The 20,971-nt window shown below is 49.4% G+C and overlaps 1 protein-coding gene across 2 annotated transcripts in view; it reads left to right on the forward strand.

Annotated features, from left to right (window-relative positions):
* The first annotated feature begins 12,219 nt into the window (after positions 1-12,219).
* The window catches only part of HNRNPR (heterogeneous nuclear ribonucleoprotein R), a 62,883-nt gene continuing 54,131 nt past the window's right edge, over positions 12,220-20,971 (forward strand). For both annotated transcript variants that reach the window (XM_030539202.1, XM_030539204.1), the window contains exon 1: positions 12,220-12,329. In XM_030539202.1, coding sequence (XP_030395062.1) covers positions 12,252-12,329 — 78 coding nt within the window. In that variant the 5' untranslated portion in view covers positions 12,220-12,251. The remainder of the gene's footprint in view (positions 12,330-20,971) is intronic.

A 20,971-nucleotide genomic window follows, 5' to 3' on the forward strand; every position in this document is an offset into this window, starting at 1 on the left:
TATTTTTGCTTTATCTAAACCAGTGAGTTGGAGTGAAGTGTGTGGGAATCATAACTCAGGGGCAAAAGGCGCTCCACATTGAGAGAGGGGGCAAATTTTATGAGCTTATGCTCTACAGTTCCCTGTGCAGCACAAGACTGCATAATTTTTGGTTTATACTCCAGAGGGGGTGCATGTCTGAGGAGCTGGGAGTAGCCTTCCCATGCAGGAGCTGGCTAGAGAGCCTGCTTGTAACTGCAGCTGGGTGTGTCCCTACCTGTATGCATTCTGATAAAAGTGCAAGCTGGAGGGCTTTGTAGCATGTCACAGCAGTACAGTGTGAGACGGAGCCCAGGCTGATGGATCAGGGGGTTCAGTGGTACCCCAGTTCCTGGCTGCACCCTGGGGGAACCTGCCACACTGTGTTTGTCATTAAATCACATCAGTAGCTCTGCACCTACCAGGCTTACTGAATGTCCTAGTGCAGCTGTTCAGCAGGCAATTTACAAGCAACCACAAATGGATTGTCAAGGACTTCATCTTGCAGAGCATCTTCCTCAAGTGAGGTTATTTGCAGAGCATCTTCCTCAAGTGAGGTTATCTGATAGTAGACCTATTCACCACACACTGGAACAAGAAGTACCAAAAGCCCTCTTGGTGGGAGGTTGGGAGGAGAGCTCTGAGCCCAGGCACTCTGACATCCACTTTACTCATCTTGCGGACCCCAGGGATCATGTACAGTACACCTAAACTACTGATGCTACTAATTTTGAGGATCCCGGGGTACCCCAGACAGGACTCAGTAGTAATGATCATGTTAGCACCAGATTGGCCCAAAAAACTCTGATATTCAGACTCCAGGAACCTGTCAAGTCAGACTACGCCAATGTTACCCATCCTTCCTGATGTGATCTCCCAGAACAAACGGAAGGTCCTATATCTGGACCCAGCAACACTACATTAGCCAGTGTGGATGCTGGCTGTTACCTATCAACAAAAGAAGCTGCCCTGCTGAAGTTCAGAATATTAGTGTGCAGTGAAATGGATGAGGTGGAAGCACAATGCCACCTGTTTCCCTTAGAATTACAGGAATCAGGGTCTCTGTTAGCCATCCTTACAGCAGTCAGGGCTATATTGCTCCATAAAGGTGCAATATAGTCCAGGAGCCCACTCCTTCCTGGGATCTTAATATAGTTTTGGTCAGGTGAATGGGTCTTCTTTTTGACCCCCTACCAACATATTCACTGTATCATCTATCTATAAAAATGTCCTGTAATAATAGCATCAGCCCAAAGGGTAGGAAAAATTCAGGCACTTATGGTCGGTGCACTTTACATAGTGTTCCTTAAGAACAAGGTGACCCTTAAACCTCTTCCTAAATTCTTACCTGAGATTTTTTCAGATTTTCATTTGATTAACCGGCAAGTTTTCTTTCCCAAGCCCCACTTCAAATGGGAGAAGCCAAACTGCACACCAGGGCGCTTTCATTTCAGCTGGACAAAATAAAGCCATTCAGAAGCTTTCCTAGACTACTTGTGGCATACGCAGGAAGAGTGAAAGGTCAACCAATATTCTATCCTACCCAAAGACTATCCATATGGACTTAATTACATTAATTAATTAATCAGGGTTTCTGCACCTTTTTCTTTCTGAGTCCCCCACAACATGCTATAAAAACTCCACGGTGCAGCGGGGGAGGAGGACGACTCAGGACTCTCGGCTGAGGGGAGAGGGGGCTCAGGCACAGCTACAGTTCGACTTCTATTTTGGGTGGACAGCTGCATTCCCTCTAAGGTGTGCGCCTGAGCGGCTGCACAAGAGAGCAGCAAGGGCTGCACACCCAATTAGTGGAGCCACGCAGATGTGGCTCCACTAATTAGGTGCCTGGACCCTAGAGAGGAGGACCCACGTGTAAGCTGGTGGTGTGGGAGAATAGAAGGTACTGAGAGGGGTAATGGATGGGGGGAGGGGGAGTTTGGTGCGCGAAGGGCTGCAGTGGCTAGGGAGCTCGGCTGACCCCCTCCCCTGGCCAGCTTACCTCTTCTCTCCTAGCCCTGGCTGGGCTGCGGAAGGTGGGGAGAGATGCCTCTGGGAGCCAATGGAGAACACAGTAGTAAGTTCACGGTGGCTGGCAGTTGTATTCTGCACAAGCTGGTGTCTCCGTTGCTCAGATGTTTAGCTGCATGTACAGTGACAGTTATCAAGTCTGAAGATGACAGACACATGGGTTATTGGGGCTAGATCTCCAAGGAAGAAGGGCTAGAGGATTTTAGTGGAAGAAGGTGGTGGGATGTGGTTCTGGTTTTTTGCCACAGATTAGGTTGGGGTTTTTTTTGCCACTGATACTACTTGGTCATTTAGGGGATGGTGAGTGTCTCCCAGACCACAGGTGCCAACTTTCCTTGGTGCTGATGGGTGCTTGCCCCCTCCCCGACTCACTCTGCCCCTACCTGCCCCTATTGGACCCCTCCCCAAATCCGTGCCCTGGCCCTGCCTCTTCCCCAAGCGCACCGTGTTGCTCCTCCCCATCCCGCCCATTGCTTGCTGCACAAAACAGTTGTTTTGCAGAGCAAGCACAGGGAGGGAGGAGGGAGAAGCAGGACTTGGCAGCACACTCAGGGGAGGAGGCAGAACGGAGGCGAGCTGGGGCGATGGGGTAGCACCCATGGAGCTCCAGCCCTGGAGCACCCACGGAGTCGGCACCTATGTCCCAGACAAACTACCTCTCCCACTGCTAATGGGAATACTTGATCTTCACTGGTGTTCATCAGTGAGCAGGGGCACAGCACAGCTTTCAAATATTTCCAAGGGCTTCTAGCACTTTGTTGTGCAGGAGTTAGGGTCAAACTCTTGTCTGGCCCTCTCCCCAAACAAATTCTAAAACTTAATGGAAATCACTTTTCTGGATTGCAGACAAGTAATCTCCATTAAAGTTTAGAATTTGTTTGGGGGAGAGGCATTGGAAACCATTAAGGCAGATCTTTGCTATCTGCTATAGTTCTGGCTCTTCAGAGTACTCCCATTGACTCTTAAGTAGCAAGCACTAGGTTTGGTGCTAGGTGTTTTGTAGGATGAAGACTTTATTTGCAAGCTCTTTGAAGCAGGGATCTGTCTGAAAACTCTAAAGCCATGTGTCATTGTGCTCCATTTATTTAAGGGGCTTGTAAAAAACGTTACGAGTCTACACTCAGTTTTTAAGTTGGTGACGTACACAATGTAAAACCAGAACTTTAATTTTGCCTGTTTCTACAGGGCTCTGTTGTACTTGCACAACATGCGTCCTAAACAATAATTTAAAATACACATAAACAACCACTTGATATTTTACTTCCCTTCGTATTTTCAGTGTTGGCATGTGTTTGTGATTTTGTTTGCTATTTGTGTTATTTTTACTGTTCCATATGTGTGAAGTATTAATCAAATTAAGAATTGACATCCCATAGAAATTTTGTAAGCCTGAGTGAATGTCTTTTACTCTCCTTTCCAGAAAATATTGTTTTAATATTTGCAACAAGAGCACGACTATTTCCAAGTGACTCATAGATTTGTTGAGCATCTTAAAGCCGTGTGGAGGTAATATGCATGCAAGAGGGATAGTTTTGTGAACTGCAAAAGTCTGTAGCATGCTAGTGTTTTGGCAGTTGCTTCATTTTGCAAGAGCAGCTTTCCCTGAAAATTTAGTGGTCTGCGGTTGGATAGGTATTAAATTGGGCCTCTACTGCATATTTTTTAAGCTTTCACTTAATGACCATGACTTTGTTTTATTTATATAGCTGTTTTCAGTATGTCATGTTTTGGCGTGTTTACTAGCTTTAAGTTGTTAGAAAGGATGATAAAATACATGTACTTCAAGGGCAATGTTAATTTTCTTTTTATTTGATTTTCATATTAAATAAACAGCTTAAACACTGCACCTTATTCATTATCCCTTGTTTTAATATTCTTTCTTCTTCCATATCTATGAACTTTAAAAAAAAAATATATATATATATAGGGGTTTTTTTTTTGCACTGGTGGCATATATCCACACACAGGACCGGTGTAACCATTTAGGCGAACTAGGCGGTTGCATAGGGTGCCGATATTTGAGGGCGCCAAGAAGCGCCCTCAATTTTTTTTTTTAAATGGTTGAGCAGCTGCTGCTGCTGGGACAGAGAGGGAGTCTGAGCTGCCGGCAGGGCGCCTCCGCTGCAGCCAGCAGTCCAGGGGGTCCCCTGGGTCAGGGCGCCTCCGCTGCAGCCAGCAGTCCAGGGGTCCCCTGGGTCAGGGCGCCTCCGCTGCAGCCGGCAATCCAGGGGGTCCCCTGGGTCAGGGCGCCGCCACGGCAGCCCACAGTCCAGGGTGTCCCCTGGATCAGGGCGCCACCGCGGCAGCCGGCAGTCCAGGGGGTCCCCTGGGTCAGGGCGCCACCACGGCAGCCGGCAGTCCAGGGGGTCCCCTGGGTCAGTGCGCCTCTGCTGCAGCCGGCAGTCCAGGGGGTCCCCTGGGTCAGGGCGCCGCCACGGCAGCCCACAGTCCAGGGGGTCCCCTGGGTCAGGGCGCCACCGCGGCAGCCAGCAGTCCAGGGGGTCCCCTGGGTCAGGGCGCCGCCGCGGCAGCCGGCAGCCCAGGGTGTTCGGAAGGGGCGGCAGGCAGCTCCCGTGGAGCTGCTGCAGTCGTGCCTGTGGACGGTCGGCTGCTCGCGCGGCTTCGGTGGACTTCCCGCAGACACCACTGCGGCAGCTCCACCGGAGCTGCCTACCTGCCCAATCAGGGCATAGTGGGGGGTGAGGGGAGGGTTGAGGAATGTTCAGTGTCCCCCTTAGAAATGCTAACAAGCTTATTCAGCGAAGTTTTGATGTACTTTATACATGCTATTAGATAGTCAATTAGGCATCAACGAGATAATTTAAGAGTAAATGTCTTTTTGTTTGAAGTACCACTGAACACTAATCTGTCCATTGCCCTCTCCCTCCTGTGTTACTGCTTGAAGCAGAATCCTGGGTAACAGTAATGGGGATGCTGGTAAAACCTTTTAAAATATTTCCCCTTTATAATGCCACATTTTTAATACAATTTTAAAATTAGATCCCATAATTTCAAGGCATCGATTTCCCCGTTTGGACAATTAAATTGCAATTGTCGGCATGAACATCATTTTAAAGCTGGGTTTTGAAAATCTAATTTAACTTCAAAAATTAATGACTAAAAGATGGGCACGTGAAGTAAGGTAAAAGTAATTAACCGAGGGTCTAGCACTCACTCCCAACACCACAAAAGAGCTGAGGGATTTCCAAAGAACTCCGACCCCACTACAGTGTATCATTCAAACGTGAGAACATAGTTACTACAGATAATAAATAATAAGTTACCTGGGTTGGAAATAGATCTTTGTGGAAGGGAAAGCAGGAAACTTGTCTTTTTGATTACAGAATTATTTTGCTTCTGGATCCATTAAATCATAACCGATTTTTTGGGGGAGGGGATGTGGGGAAGAAACTCTTTTCTCTACTAGGTTTGTTTATAGGCAGCTGAAAAGAAAAGTTAACCGGTTTTGCACAGAACTGAAACCTAAAGGTCTCTCTTCCCTCCTTCTCTACTCTGACCCCTCTGGGCTATTCCAAGTTAATTGTCATCTAATTGCCCAGCAAAGAAAGAGATAGTGGCAGCAATTAGACATAGCCCCCACCAGTTCAGGAGTCATTAACACAGTACAAAGATATGCTGCATGCTTTCCGTGCACCCAGGCCTAATGAGGGACTGGGGGCAATAGAGCAGGGTGGGGTGAGCCCCTAGGGAGTGAGCCGCAGAGAGCCAGTGCCCAGGAGGCTGAGAGGGCAAGGGGCTGCAGGGGCATTCCCACTGCTATTTAAAATGCAGATCCCGCAGTGGTACCTCTCCATGGGACAGAGCCGGTTCCTCACAGAAGCTTCTGTCCAACAGCTCTTCCTTCTGCAGCTGCTCTTTGTGCTCCAGCTCCATCCATGGCAGCTGAACCCCCTGTCCTGACTGCAGCCACCCCTGCTGCACCCCCTGCCCTGCCCACAGCCAGCCTCTCACCCCCTGCCCGCAGCCAGCCCCACATCCCCTGCCCTGCCTGCAGCCAGCCCCACGCCTCCTGCCCTGCCCACAGCCAGCCCCACACCTCCTGTCTCCAGCCACACCACACCCCCTGCCCTGCCCACAGCCAGCCCCTCACTCCCTGCCCTGCATGCAGCCAGCCCCTGCTTCACTCCTTGCCCTGTCCATAGCCAGCCCCACACCCGTCTCCATCCAGCCCCTGCTGCAGCCCCTGCCCTGCTTGCAGCCAGCCCCACACCCCCTGCCCTGCACGCAGCCAGTCCTGCACCCCCTGTCTCCAGCCAACCCCACACCCCATCTCCAACCAGCTTCGCATCCCCTGCCCTGCCCAGAGCCAGCCAGCCCCACACCCTGTCAGGTTATTCAATTATTTTCATTAAATATGTAGGCTAAATAATGAAATTAATAAATTTTCAAGCCGAATATGTATTAATTCTAATGAACAATGCCACATTATGCAGTATTCATTTTTGAAAGTTTATAATAAGCAATGCTCTGGGGGGAGGGGTGGGGGCAGAGGGCGCAAGGTGGAAGTTTCGCCTAGGGCCCAAAATATCCTTGCACCGGCCCTGTCCACACATTACCTCGATATTGGTGCTGCACATAACAAAATTCATTCTGCACACAGATGGAAAAACTTAGAGGGAACATTGGCTGGCCAGGGGCCAGTGGGGCTTGAGCCAGCTCCGCATGGTGGGATCTGCGGAAGGAGCTTCACCTCCAACTCCTGACCCACCTCAGCAGGCCACCCAGCCTGTGTGGGTGGGGGATGGACAACAAAAATTATAACTCAAAGGTAGGAAGATCAGCTCAAAAAGTTTGAAAATAGCTCAGGGTGCAGGGAGAGGGGTACATAAGGGCTGTGTGCAGGCAGGGGGCTAGCTCAGGGTGCAGGGAGGGGGTAGCGAGGGACTGTGTGCGGGCAGAGGGGTAGCTCAGGGTGCAGGGAGGGGGTTGCTCGATGCAGGGAGGGGGTCGCTCGATGCAGGGAGGGGGATAGCTAGGCGCTGTGTGCGGGTATGGGAGTAGCTCAGGGTGCAGGCATCTCGGTGCAGGGAGGGGGTAGGTAGGGGCTGTGTGTGGGCAAGGGGGTAGCTCGGGGTACAGGGAGCAGGGTAGCTAGGGGCTGTGTGCGGGGAGGGCTCCCCTGCGGTCCCTGTTCCCCAAGGGCTCAGCCAGCCATGGATCCAGGTCCCCCAACCCAGTGGCTCTTACTGGCTGCCTGAACAAAGGGGACTGGGAGCTGAACAGCAGCTTCAATCCTCTGCACCAGCAGCAGCAGCAGCAGGAGACAAGAGAATGCCATGGCTGCCTGCTCCATGGCACCAGCCACAGCAGCAGCTGTCTCGCACTGGCCGGCTCTGGCTTCCCACCTCCAACCTGGCAGGGGGTGGGGAGAGAAGTAGGTGGAGGGGTGTGTGTGGAGCTGCCTCAGGACTTCCCTGCTCTTGCAGTGTAGTTTCTGGGGAGGGGCAACATGGGCACAGGGCTTCTGCCCCATGGGGAACACTGGGGCTTGGGGGTTCATCCCCACTGCTCCCAGCATCAGGCCTGCAGGGTTGCCTGAGATCGGGGCTTCAGCCCTGCGGGAGGTGCTGGAGCTGAGGCTCTGGGTTTTAGCTGCAGGCCCCCTGCCCCCGAAAGCGTTTGTGGACCCCATGATGAGAACCACTGCATTAGATCATGCTATGCATTAGACTACTTCCACCCTTGCAGGTTAAAGCCCATTCCAACTAGGCTTATGCATCTTCTGTGGCTTCCCTGAGAAGCATACTGTGACAGTCTGGATCAATTTGTGAATTCCACTTTGTTTTATGAACACCACTTATAATTATAATCTTTACTGTGGATTAGAGAGCATCCATTTTGTAGCAGAGGTTTGACACCTAGCGGAGAGACTTTAAATGAGAAGCTATGACAAACCAATGCAGGGCCATCATCCCTGAATAAGTCTTCCTTAATAGAACGATATTTTCTATCAACAGGACACACACAAAATGACCTTGCCTCCGACTGTTACTCATCAAAATACCTTTTTGATTAAGGGAAGGTGCATTAGGCTGTGCACCAGAATGCCATAAATTAAAGTCACACTTTCTATTGACTGGTATTATTGCACTGTGGTAACACCAAACAGCCTTGGTCCTGAATCAGGACCCCGCTGTTCTATGCTCTGTTCAAACACACACAATGATGTTCCCTATCCCCAAAGAACTTACAATACTCTCTGAATTTCAAAACAGTTCTGTAAGGCCTGAGACTTTCCCTAGAATGGAAGTGTTGTCGACACAGAAGTGCCAGAGGCAAGCAACAGCGGTTCGTTGCCCAGAGTGCTAAGCGCCAATGAATACACCAGGGTGGAGAAGCAAACAACCAAGTTTATTTGAGCTCAAATAAGGTGCAAGGGAGAAAATCTCAAATCCTGCACCCCTAAAACAAACAGTTTCTTCCTTTTATATCCCAGTTGTTTACTACAAAACTTTTTCATGCTGACTAGCTGATTTTTCACTCCCCCCTCCTTTCCTATCCAGCTGCAGTATCTTTTCTCATTCAATCTTTTGTCTTCCCCCTTCCTCCCCCCTCTCCGCTGCTGAGACATGTATACAGTATCTTAAAACGGCCTTGACCGTACTTTAGCCTAGCTTCAATGTATTACAGCAGAGAACTGGCTGTTACAACAGAAAACTAAATGCTAACACTACATTTTTGCAGCTACTAGTACATTAGGTTACACTAGGTTACACCAAGTGTTTAACATGGAGGAACATTGGTTCATTGAGGCCTACAACAGGAGGGCTTCATTGACACTTGTGGTCTACCACCCTCCCGAGTTACCTAGGGTTATGCCAGAGTGACACCAACAGAAGCAAGCATTTTACAGACAGAGGCTGCATAAGGTAATATCTGTCCTACCTGAGAATAGAATGTAGGTCTCTAATATGACAAGCCAAAGTCTCAGCCATTTACTTACATTGCTTCTCAAAAAGAACCTGCAAAAACTATGCTATGTATCCTGCCTGTAAAATAGGTCTTTGCTTGCTTACAAAACCCACTGTTTCAGTGTTTGTGTAACCCACACACAGTTACATTTTCATTTTGCATCCCCTCTAATGACTGGTTAAAGAGGATAACAGCCACTGCTTCTGCAGGCTAATGTAATGAATCCTTTAGCTCAAGCAGTAGAGGCTTGTGCTATAGCAGTAAAGGCGTAATCCTACCATTGACCTATGAGAGAAGTTGTTACAGTTGCACGTGATAAAATGTGTTTTTTAAAAAAAAAAAAAAAAGAAGAAAAACCTAGAAAGTTACATATACAATTATATTAAGGACTTCTAAAAACTGCAAAAGTCAAGTTCTCAATTGTTAAAAATACTAGAATTAAGGTTGCCCATCCAATCCTAAATCTGCACCCTTTGTATTCATTATATAATTTTTAATTATTTGATAGTCCCCCCACTGTAATGTCTATAAGAAGATAGCTTTCAGGTTTGAGTCACAGCCATGAAAGATATAGAGAAACTGGCGGCCTATAGTTATGGCAATACAAATTATCAATATGAGTTGAGACTGTTATAAAAACTTGTTCATTGACTACGTATTTGAAAAACACATGGATATTTATATTAAAAGTATACCATGGTCAACTCAAACAGGGCTTCAGATTTACATTTTTTTAATATCAAACTCTTAGCCCTGGTCTTCTCACAAACATATATAACTACATTGTTCAGGGGTGTGGAAAATCCACACCCCTGAGCGACATAGTTACACAGACCTAACACCCCATGTAGACAGTGCTATGGCAATGGGAGGGCTTCGCCTATTGACACAGCTACTGCTTCTCAGGGTATGTCTACACTATGAAATTGTCGATTTTTTAGAAATCGATTTGATACAGTCGATTGTGTGTGTCCCCACTAAGCGCATTAAGTCGGCGGTGTGTGTCCACGTACCTAGGCTAGTGTAGACTTTCAGAGCATTGCACTGTGGTAGCTATCCTACAGTTCTCGCAGTCTCCGCCGCCCATTGGAATTCTGGGTTGAGATCCCAGTGCCTGATGGGGCAAAAACAGTGTTGTGGGTGCTTCTGGGTAAATGTTGTCAGGCCTCCCTCCCTCCGCGAAAGCAATAGCAAAAAATTGTTTCTCGCCTTTTTTCCTGGATTACCCGTGCAGACAACATACCACGACAAGCATGGAGCCCGCTCAAGTCACTGTCACCGTATGTCTCCTGGGTATTGCTGGCAGATGTAGTACTGTAGTGCTACACAGCAGCATCCCCTTGCCTTGCCTTGCGGACAGCAGACAGTGCAATATGACTGCTAGCCATTGTCGTCATCCCGTGGGTGCTCCTGGCCAGCCTGGACAAAAATGGGAATGACTCCAGGTCATTCTCTTCAAGTTTTGTCTAATGGAGATTCAGTCCTGCCTGGAATATCATGCCAGCTGGAGGCGGGGTGGGAGGTTAAGGCAAATCACCTGCCTGCTGATTACACGCAGCCAGACACCAGGGCAGTTAGAAGAGCACAGCAGGGTGCATTGTGCATTGGAGAAGCTTTGAAAACCAGTTTCATGACTGGTCAGGCTATGGTGTGACCATTCTGCCACCACTCCCCCCGCACATCTCCTCCCCTGCTCCGCCGCATCCCTGCCTGAAAGAAATCAGTGCGCACCTTTCCCATGCCTGCTTGTGCTGCTGGTGTAGCATATTCCTAGATGGAGTGGTATCCTACACTACACCTGCTGCCGGCATCAACTGCTGTGTGCTGTCCCAGTGTCCTAGTGCCACCGATCCACTAATGGCAGGGCAGGCTACCATTTCAGAGCCTGCACCCCTCACCTCCTTCTACACCCCCACCCCAGAACCTGCACCCAAACTCCATCCCAGAGCCTGCACCCCTCACTACCTCCAGCACATCCATCCCCTACTCCAGCCCAGAGCCTGCACCCAGCACTCAAACTCCATCCCAGAGCCTGCACCCCCAGGCTCCCTCCCCTACCCAAACTCCATCCCAGAGCCTGCATCCTGCACCCTAACCCCAAGCCAGGATCTGCACCCCAGACCTCCTCCCCTGACACAAACTCCCTCCCAGAGCCTTAGGCAGGTGGGGGGGGCAGATTTGGGGGGACAGCGGGTTCTGGGCACCACCAAAATATCTACAAACCTGCCACTCATGGCCACAGGACTCTTTGATGGCTGGACAAACACCTGCCAGGGATGGTATAGGTCAGGGGTTGGCAACCTTTCAGAAGTGACAGAGTCCTGTGGCACCTTATAGACTAACAGACGTATTGGAGCATGAGCTTTTGTAGGTAAATACCCACTTTGTCAGATGAACATGCATTCGACGAAGTGGGTATTCACCCACGAAAGCTCATGCTCCAATACGTCTGTTAGTCTATAAGGTGCCACAGGATTCTTTGCTGCTTTTACAGATCCAGACTAACACGGCTACCCCTCTGATACTTTCAGAAGTGCTGTGTCGAGTCGTCATTTATTCACTCTAATTTAAGGTTTCATGTGCCAATAATCTATTTTAACATTTTTAGCAGGTCTCTTTCTATAAGTCTCTAATATATACCCAAACTACTGGTGTATGTAAAGCAAATAAGGTTTTTCAATGTTTAAGAAGCTTCTTTTAAAATTAATTAGAATGCAGAGCCCCCCGGAGCGGTGGCCAGGACCCGGGCAGTGTGAGTGCCGCCTTCGGCACGCGCCATCGGTTGCCTGCCCCGGTACAGAGAACACTGAGTGCTGCAGGGAACGGGGACGGAGGTTGGCGCCGGGTGCATGCTCCGGGCTGGGGCAGGAGACAGGGCGGCGGGCAGAGAGAGGCAGCAACCTGCCCAGGATGGGGACAGAGACCCGGAGGGGCGGACAGACTGTGTCCCCCGCCCAGCTCGGGGGCCCTCTCGGTAGCAAAGGGCGGGGCCCTTCTCACCCTCCCTTTGTGTAGCCAGGTGGCGGGAGGAACGCAGCTGCCGCTTTAAACCCCTGATCTCTGCCCCTGCCTGTGCGCCGGCCTCCGTCGTTGCGCGGGTGGCCTCGCTGTCTTCTCTAATTGGCCAGGGGAAATAAGGGTGTCTCGCCTCCCCGCTCTAATAGGTTTCGCGTGGTGCTCGTCTGACGCCCAATATGCTGATTGGCTAATACAGGGATCCCTGGAAGCAGTTCCGGGAAACCCCGCGTGTTGCCGGGGTCGCGCCGCCGTCCATGAGGAGAGAGGAAGTGCGCGCGCGCCATTTGCAGTCGCTGCTTAGGCCTCAGCCGCGCCGCGCAGGCCGCGCTCCGGTGAGTGTCGCTGGGCCGCCGCCGGGCGGGGGCGGAGAAGAGCCGGGCTGCCGCGCTCCGTGGCGGAGAGGCCCCAGCCGGGCCTGCGCAGATGGGGGCTAGCCACAGGCTCTAGCGAGGCGGGCCCGGGGCCTTGTGGAAGGCGGGGGCTGTAGGCCGCGCTCGCGGAGGCGCTGCTGGGCACCTGGCTTGGGATGGGGCCGTCGGGGAGCGGGGCTGCTGAGGCTGCCTGGGGCGCAGGCTGTAGCGCGCGGGGTGAGAGGCCCACCGTGGCTGCTGAGTGGCTGGTTCTGTGCGGGGGGGGGAAGGTCCGCTGTGCGTGCGGGTCGGGCCTGGCCTAGGGACGGGGGTAGCGGGTGACTGACGCCTCCGCTCCGCTCCACCACGTGGATTGGGTCTTGTAGGTAGGTGACGAGAGGCAGGTGCTGGTTCCTGCTCCGTGTTAGGCTTAACGCCGCCCCATTGCATTCCATCTCCTGTGTGTAAAGCGCAGCTCCCTCCCTCTTCAGTCTGTACCACTAGATAGCAGCTCAGGGAAGGTGCCTGGAGGCAAAGCCTCATGGCTGCTGGCCACATGAGACCCTTTATCTCCACTACCACGTGTGCATGGATTGGTTAGGAAATACTTTGACTAAATGCTGATTTATCTGTATTGCCATGATGATGACACACCTGTTCTCTGTAAAACTACCCGTAGGAAGTATTTGGGTTTTAGTAAGCTAAATTTTGCATTAAACCTATATAAAATAATTCAAGTTACCATTTATCTACTTCGTTCCAGATGGTAAATCTTGTTTAGTGCAAGAAAGATAAAATTCTCTAGGACCTGATTACTATGAATTTCTGTTTTCTTTTGTGAACCTTACTGAACTTCTGTTCACTAATATTGATTAAAAAATACATGTTTTTAAAGTGGATTTAGTTTCTGTATTTTAGTGGCTTTGTTATCCATTACTCTGTGAATGTAGTCAGTTACCCTATATGACCTATGGTTCCACATAGGGTTATTTAGAGGAGGTTGACCAGACTTGTTTTCTTTATCTTTTTTGTCATCTCTCCCAGTACTGAGCAAGAAGATTTCATCAGCTTTGATACTATTGTGCTGTGGAGAGCATTGTGAGGGCCACAAACGTTTTCCTATTTATGATGTATTACAGAACAATTACTAGTGTCATATACAGTGTATTTTTAAGGAATAAAAAAGCTTCTGTAATTCCTAACTACAGTGCTTTTTTAAATCCTTTCTGTGAAGTGACTGTCTTTTCTGTGTAAATTATAGGGTTTGCAGACTAGTAGAATTCTACCTAACCTTTTTATTCTAAAAGCCATGTCTCCTAAGAGTATTTCACATCCCTACTCAAGTGTCTGTACACAAGTATTACCTTGCAGACTAAAAGACATACTGGAGCATGAGCTTTCGTGGATGAATTCCCACTTTTGTCGGTTGCATTTCCGCTACATGCATCCAATGAAGTGGGTATTCACCCACAAAAGCTCGTGCTCCAATATGTCTGTTAGTCTGTAAGGTGCCACAGGACTCTTTGCTGCTTTTACAGATCCAGACTAGCACAGCTACCCTTCTGATACTTGACAAGTATTACTGTGATTCACACCAAAAACAAATGAGTTTATTCTGGCAGTATCACTGTGGTAGATAAATGATTTTATCTCTGTTTTACAGATAGAGAGCTGAAGTGCCCTTTTGGAAGATAAATTAATGGATGTTAGGGCATGTCTTCACTGTAGAATTAATTTGAGTGATAACTCAAGTATTGTCCCTAACTTGAGTCCCATCCACACTCAGACCTTTAACTTGAGTGTGATCCTGTTTGTAACTTGATTTGGCTGACCCGTTTATGGAGTGTGTGTGTGTGTTGGGGGGGGAAGCACAATTTGTCAGCTGCTAGTACAATTACTGAAGCCTGATATCTGTATATACTAGAAATTTAGGTTGGTATAACTATGTCGCTCAGAGGTGTGAGAAAATCCATCCCCCTTAGCAATGCAGTTAAACTGACCTAAGCCCCAGTGCAAGGTCACTGGTAGAAACCTTCCTATTGGCATAGGTAGCATCTTAACTGAAGCCCTCCAGTGGTGCATTTGCAGCATTTTAAGTGTAGACAAGCCCTCAGAATCATTCTGTGCAACTGAAGTGTTGTTAGGCTACCTTGAGAGGGAGTTGATTCAAATGTAGATAATGTAATGTGAGTTAGTTCTGCGTAGAAGTTATAGCCTTAGGTGTTCGTACCATGATGACAGGGCATATAGATACTCTTGAACACAGCCTCTCAACCTGGGGTTGTAATGACCTCCCTCTAGATGTGGGGAAAGTGTCCCTAGGCTTTCCCATTTCATTAGGTCATTTGATGGGAAAAGATGAGAAGAGCTGCTCTGGAGGGTTGGATGTGTTAAATACTCATTGTAACAATTGTATTTACTGTACTAGAAGTTAGACTTTTAACCGTGGTAATCTGCAAAGCTCTTAATTTGCATGAAGGCAGTAACTTCATAGCAAAAATTTAGTCCTGTAGCTTGTTCACTACTCTTGCGCTGTCATAAATAACGTATCACTTGTATCACAAGTATTGCTTAAGGCAGTGGTTTTCAACCTTTTTTTTTTAAATTTTGTGGACCCCCTGCATTTCAATTGAAGGTGTGGACTCAGTCTGCGGGCCCCTCAGGGTCTGCGGGCCAAGGTTGAAAACCACGGGCTTAAGGTAAACTGATGCATTACTGTTAGTCTTTTTGGTATGTAGAACTTGCAAAACTTTCTTCTGGATTGCTAGTCAGTAGTGTGAGCTAGTGAGGTTCTTCGGTAATTCAATTCACAGTTCAACTTCCATTACAAACCCTTGCATTCCCTCACATCTTCCTTAAATTCTTCTTTTGGGTTTAAACTTTCTGTGATCTAAGGGTGTGTCTACACTAAGTGTGGTGTTTTTTTTTTGTTTGGTTTTTTTATGCAGTTGCTTGTGTGTCCCCACACAAAATACTTTAAGTGCATTAAGTCGGCAGACTGCGTCCACAGTACCAAGGCTAGTGTCGACTTCCGGAGCGTTGCACTGTGAGTGGCTGAGAGTAGCTATCCCACAGTTCCCGCAGTCTCCACTGCCCATTGGGATTCTGGGTTGAGATCCCAATGCCTGATGGGGGCAAAAACAGTATCGTGGGTGGTTCTGGGTAAATGTTGTCAGGCCCCCTTTCCCTCCCTCCTTCCGTGAAAGCAATGGCAGGCAATCATTTTGTGCCCTTTTTCCTGGGTTACCTGAGTAGACGCCATACCACTGCAAGCCTGGAACCTGCTCAGCTTGCCATCACCGTACATCTCCTGAGTGCTGGCAGATGTGGGACTGCATTGCTACATAGCAGCAGCTCATTGCCTTTTGGCAACAGACGGAGTGTTACAACTGGTCAGTCAGGGTGCCTGGGCAGACATGGGAATGACTCAGCCAAGTCATTCCCATCTTCTGCAGAGCACCCAGGAGATGACAATGGCTAGTAGTCCTTCTGCACCATCTTCTGGTGAGCAGCCAGGAGAGGATGATGGCTAGCAGTCAAACTGCACCGTCTGCTGCCACCCTAAAGGTGTAAAAGATAGATGGAGTGGATCAAAACAAGAAATAGACCCGATTTGTTTTGTATTCATTTGCTTGCTTCCTCCCTCCCTCCATGAAATCAATGGCTTGCTAAACCCGAGGGGGCCATTCTGTGTGTGACAGTTGTTTGTGTTTCTCCTTGATGCAAAGCCACCCCCTTTGTGAACTGTAATTCCCTGTAAGCCATATTGTCAGTCGCCCCTCCCTCCCGTCAGAGCAGACAGTCGTTTCGTGCCTTTCTTCAGCCCAGATGCCATAGCACTGGATCATGGAGCCCGCTCAGATCACCGAGGCAATTATGAGCACTTTAAACACCACGCACAGTATCCTGGAGTATATGCAGAACTACAGTCTGGCAAAACAAAACCAGGCCAGGAGGCGACAGCAGCGCAATGACAAGAGTGATGAGGACATAGACATGGATATAGACTTCTCACGAAGGACGGGTCCCGGCAGTGTGCACATCATGGTGTTAATGGGGCAGGTTCATGCTGTGGAATGCTAATTCTGGGCTCGGAAAACAAGCACAGACTGATGGGACCACATAGTATTGCAGGTGTGGGACGATTCCTAGTGGCTGCGAAACTTTCGCATGTGTAAGGGCACTTTCATGGAACTTTGTGACTTGCTTTCCCCTGCCCTGAAGTGCCAGAATACCAAGATGAGAGCAGCCCTCGCAGTTGAGAAGCGAGTGGCGATAGCCCTGTGGAAGCTTGCAATGCCAGACAGCTACCAGTCAGTTGGGCATCAATTTGGATTGGACAAATCTACTGTGGGGGCTGCTGTGATGCAAGTAGCCCACGCAATAAAAGATCTGGTGATAGCAAGGGTAGTGACTCTGGGACATGTGTAGGTCATAGTGGATGGCTTTGCTGCAATGAGATTCCCTAACTGTGGTGGGGCAATAGATGGAACCCATATCCCTATCTTGGCACCAGAGCACCAAGCCAGCGAGTACATAAACCGCAAGGGATACTTTTCAATGGTACTGCAAGCACTGGTGGATCACAGGGGACGTTTCACCAGCATCAACCTGGGATGGCCAGGAAAGGTACACAACGCTCACATCTTCAGGAACGCTGGTCTGTTTCAAAAGCTGCAGGAGGGGACTTTCTTCCCAGACCAGAATATAACAATTGGGGATGTTGAACTGCCTATAGTTATCCTTGGGGACCCAGCCTACCCCTTAATGCCATGGCTCATGAAGCCATACACAGGCAGCCTGGACAGTAGTCAAGAGCAGTTCAACTATAGGCTGAGCAAGTGCAGAATGGTGGTAGAATGTGCATTTGGACGTTTAAAAGTACGCTGGCGCGGTTTACTGACTTGGATAGACCTCAGCGAAAGCAATATTCCCGTTATTACAGCTTACTGTGCGCTCCTCAATATCTGTGAGAGTAAAGGGGAGACTTTTATGGCGGGGTGGGAGGTTGAGGCAAATTGCCTGGCCGCTGATTACGTGCAGCCAGACTCCAGGGCGGTTAGAAGAGCACAGCAGAATGTGTTGTGCATCAGAGAAGCTTTGAAAACTAGTTTCATGACTGGCCAGGCTACGGTGTGAAAGTTCTGTTTGTTTCTCCTTGATGACCCTCCCCCCCCCCCCCCGGTTCACTCTACTTCCCTCTAAGTTAAACACCCTCCCCTCCCCCCTTCGATCACCACTTGCAGAGGCAATAAAGTCATTGTTACTTCACATTAATGCATTCTTTATTAATTCATCACACAAATAGGGGGTTAACTGCCAAGGTAGCCTGGGAGAGGTGGGGGCGCAAGGAAGTGGGGGTGATGGGAAGGACAAGACCACACCTCACTTTAAAACTTATTGAAGGCCAGCCTTCAGGTGCTTAGGCAATCCTCTGAGGTGGAGTGGCCGGAGGGGGGGGCCATGTTCTTGGGTGTCTGGGTGAGGAGGCTATAGAACTTGTTGAGGAGGGCGGCTGGTTACACGGGCTGTAGCGGCGGTCTGTGCTCCTGCTGCCTTTCCTGCAGCTCAACCATACGCTGGAGCAGGTCAGTTTGATGCTCCAGCAGTCAGAACATCGACTCTTGCCTTCTGTCGGCAAGCTGATGCCACCTATCCTTTTCAGCCTGCCACCTCTCCTCGCGTTCCTGTTATGCTTTCCTGCACTCTGACATCGTCTGCCTCCACACATTCTGGTGAGCTCTGTCAGTGTGGGAGGACAGCAGTAGCTCTGAGAACATCTCATCCCGAGTGCATTTTTTTCCCCCCTCCTAATCTTCACTAGCCTCTGTGAAGGAGAAACATTTGCAGCTGGGGGGCAGGGGGGAAGTGAGATTGGTAGTGAAAAAAAAACATTTTAGAAAACAATAAGATCACTCTTTCCCATTAAACGTTGCTGTTCACATTACACAGCACATGTGCTTTCGTTACAAGATAGCATTTTGCCTCTTCTATTGAGGGCCTGCTAGTGTGATGTGAGAGATCCCTCCCGCCGTGCCAAGCAACAGAATTTGGCTTGCAGGCAGCCATGGTAAGCCACAGTCTTTTGGCTTCTTTAACCTTCATAACATGTGGGAATGGTTTCAAACAGCAGCACTCTTGTTTCCCATACCAAGCGGCCGTTGGGTTGGCCATTTAAAATGGGTTTGAAATTTAAAAGGAGGGGCTGTGGTTTGTGGGTTAGTGTGCAGCACAAACCCAAATAGCCCCCCCACCCCCCATTCTGTGGGATGATCACTTCACCCCTCCCCCCACCACGTGGCTAGCAGCAAGGAACATTTCTGTTTAGCCACAGCCGAGCAGGAACGGGCACTTCTGAATGTCCCCTTAATAAAAGCACCCTATTTCAATCAAGTGACCATGAATGATATCTATCACTTTCCTGAGGATAACAGAGAGAGAGAGAACGGGTGTTGTCTGAATGCCAGCAAACACTGGGATTTCCGCTCCATCTGCATACATGTTAACAGACTTTTGCAGTAGCTGTACTGGCTGCCAATGCCAGGGCAGATTAATCAATAAACACACTTGCTTTTAAACCATGTGTAATATTTACAAAGGTACACTCACCAGAGGTCCCTTCTCCACCTACAGGGTCCGGGAGCATGCCTTGGGTGGGTTTAGGGGGTACTGGTTCTAAGTCCAGCGTGAAAAACATATCTTGGCTGTTTGGGGAAACCAGTTTCTCCGCTTCCTTGCTGTGAGCTATCTTCAGTCTCTTTGTCATCATCTTCCTCATCCCCAAAACCCGCTTCCTTGTTGCGTGATTCTCCATTGACGGAGTCAAAGCACAGGGTTGGGGTAGTGGTGGCTGCACCCCCTAGCATAGCATGCAGCTGAGTGTAGAAGCAGCATGTCTGCGGCTCTGCCCCGGACCTTCCGTTTGCCTCTCTGGCTTTGTGGTAAGCCTTAGCTCTTTAATTTTCATGCATCACTGCTGTGCGTCCCTGTTATGGCTTCTATCCTTCATGCCCTTTGAGACTTTTTCTAATGTTTTGGCATTTTGTTTACTGGAACAGAGTTCAGGTAGCACGGATTCGTCTCCCCATTCGAACCTCCTGTTCAGTCCATGCTGGATCTCTTTTGCGATCTTGGGACTCCATCATGGTCACCTCTGCTGATGAGATCTGTTCTCAACTGCACCTTGCCATGCTAGCTAAACAGGAAATGAGATTCAAAAGTTTGCGGGCCTTTTCCTGTCTACCTGGCCAGCGCATCAGAGTTGAGAGCGCTGGCCAGAGCGGTCACAATGGCCCACTCTGGGATAGCTCCCGGAGGCCAATACCATCGAATTGCGTCAACACTACTCCACATTCGACCCGGCAAGGCTGATTTCAGCGCTAATCCCCTTTTCAGAGGTGGAGTAAAGAAATCGATCTAAAGAGCCATTTAAATAGGAAAAAAAAGGGCTTCATCGTGTGGACGGGTCCAGGCTTAAATCGAGGTAACGCTGCTAAATTTGACCTAAAATCGTAGTGTAGACCAGACCTTAGACTGAAGGTAACTTTTTTAGGGGGGAGGGATGGATAAATCTGTTCAACTGTGCTTCAGTAAAACTACTGGGGTAGGATATAATTTTTCAGTTTTAAATCAAATGGCTGAACTTCAAAATGTTCAATGTAATGTCTTTAAACCTCCAGTGAGGCATTAGCTGTCTAATAGGTGGTGATGGCAGGGGGATGGGGGGAATTTAAGTAACTAACTTAGGGCAGGTCTACACGGTGGGGATAAAGTGACCTAAATTATGCAACTCCAGCAACGTAAATACGTACCTTAGGTCAACTTACTGTGGTGTCTACATGGCTCTGGATCGACAAGAGTTTCTCCCAGTGACTTACCGTATGGTTCTCATTCTGGTGGAGTACCGGAGTTGACGGGAGAGGAATCGGCAGTTGATGTAGCAGGTCTTCACTAGACTCAGGCCATGTCTACATCTAAAATTTTGCAGCGCTGGTTGTTACAGCTGTATTAGTACAGCTGTATAGGGCCAGCGCTGCAGAGTGGCCACACTTACAGCAACCAGCGCTGCAAGTGGTGTTAGATGTGGCCACACTGCAGCGCTGTTGGGCGGCTTCAAGGGGGGTTCCGGGAACGCGAGAGCAAACCGGGGAAGGAGACCAGCTTCGCCGCGGTTTGCTCTCGCGTTCCCGGAGCCACCCTGCAAACCGCAGGGAAGGAGACCTGCTTGCTCGGGGTTCCGGGAACGAGAGAGCAAACCGGGAAAGGAGACCAGCTTCGCCGCGGTTTGCTCTCTCGTTCCCGGAGCCACCCTGCAAACCGCAGGGAAGGAGACCTGCTTGCTCGGGGTTCCGGGAACGAGAGAGCAAGCCGGGGAAGGAGACCAGCTTCGCCGCGGTTTGCTCTCTCGTTCCCGGAACCCCGAGCATGCAGGTCTCCTTCCCTGCGGTTTGCAGGGTGGCTCCGGGAACGCGAGAGCAAACCGCGGCGAAGCTGGTCTCCTTTCCCGGTTTGCTCTCTCGTTCCCCGAACCGCCGAGCAAGCGGTTCTCCTTACCTGCTTGCTCGGGGTTCCGGGAACGAGAGAGCAAACCGGGAAAGGAGATCAGCTTGATTACCAGAGGCTTC

This window comes from Gopherus evgoodei, chromosome 20, assembly GCF_007399415.2.
Source record: "Gopherus evgoodei ecotype Sinaloan lineage chromosome 20, rGopEvg1_v1.p, whole genome shotgun sequence".
Classification (NCBI taxonomy): domain Eukaryota; kingdom Metazoa; phylum Chordata; order Testudines; family Testudinidae; genus Gopherus; species Gopherus evgoodei.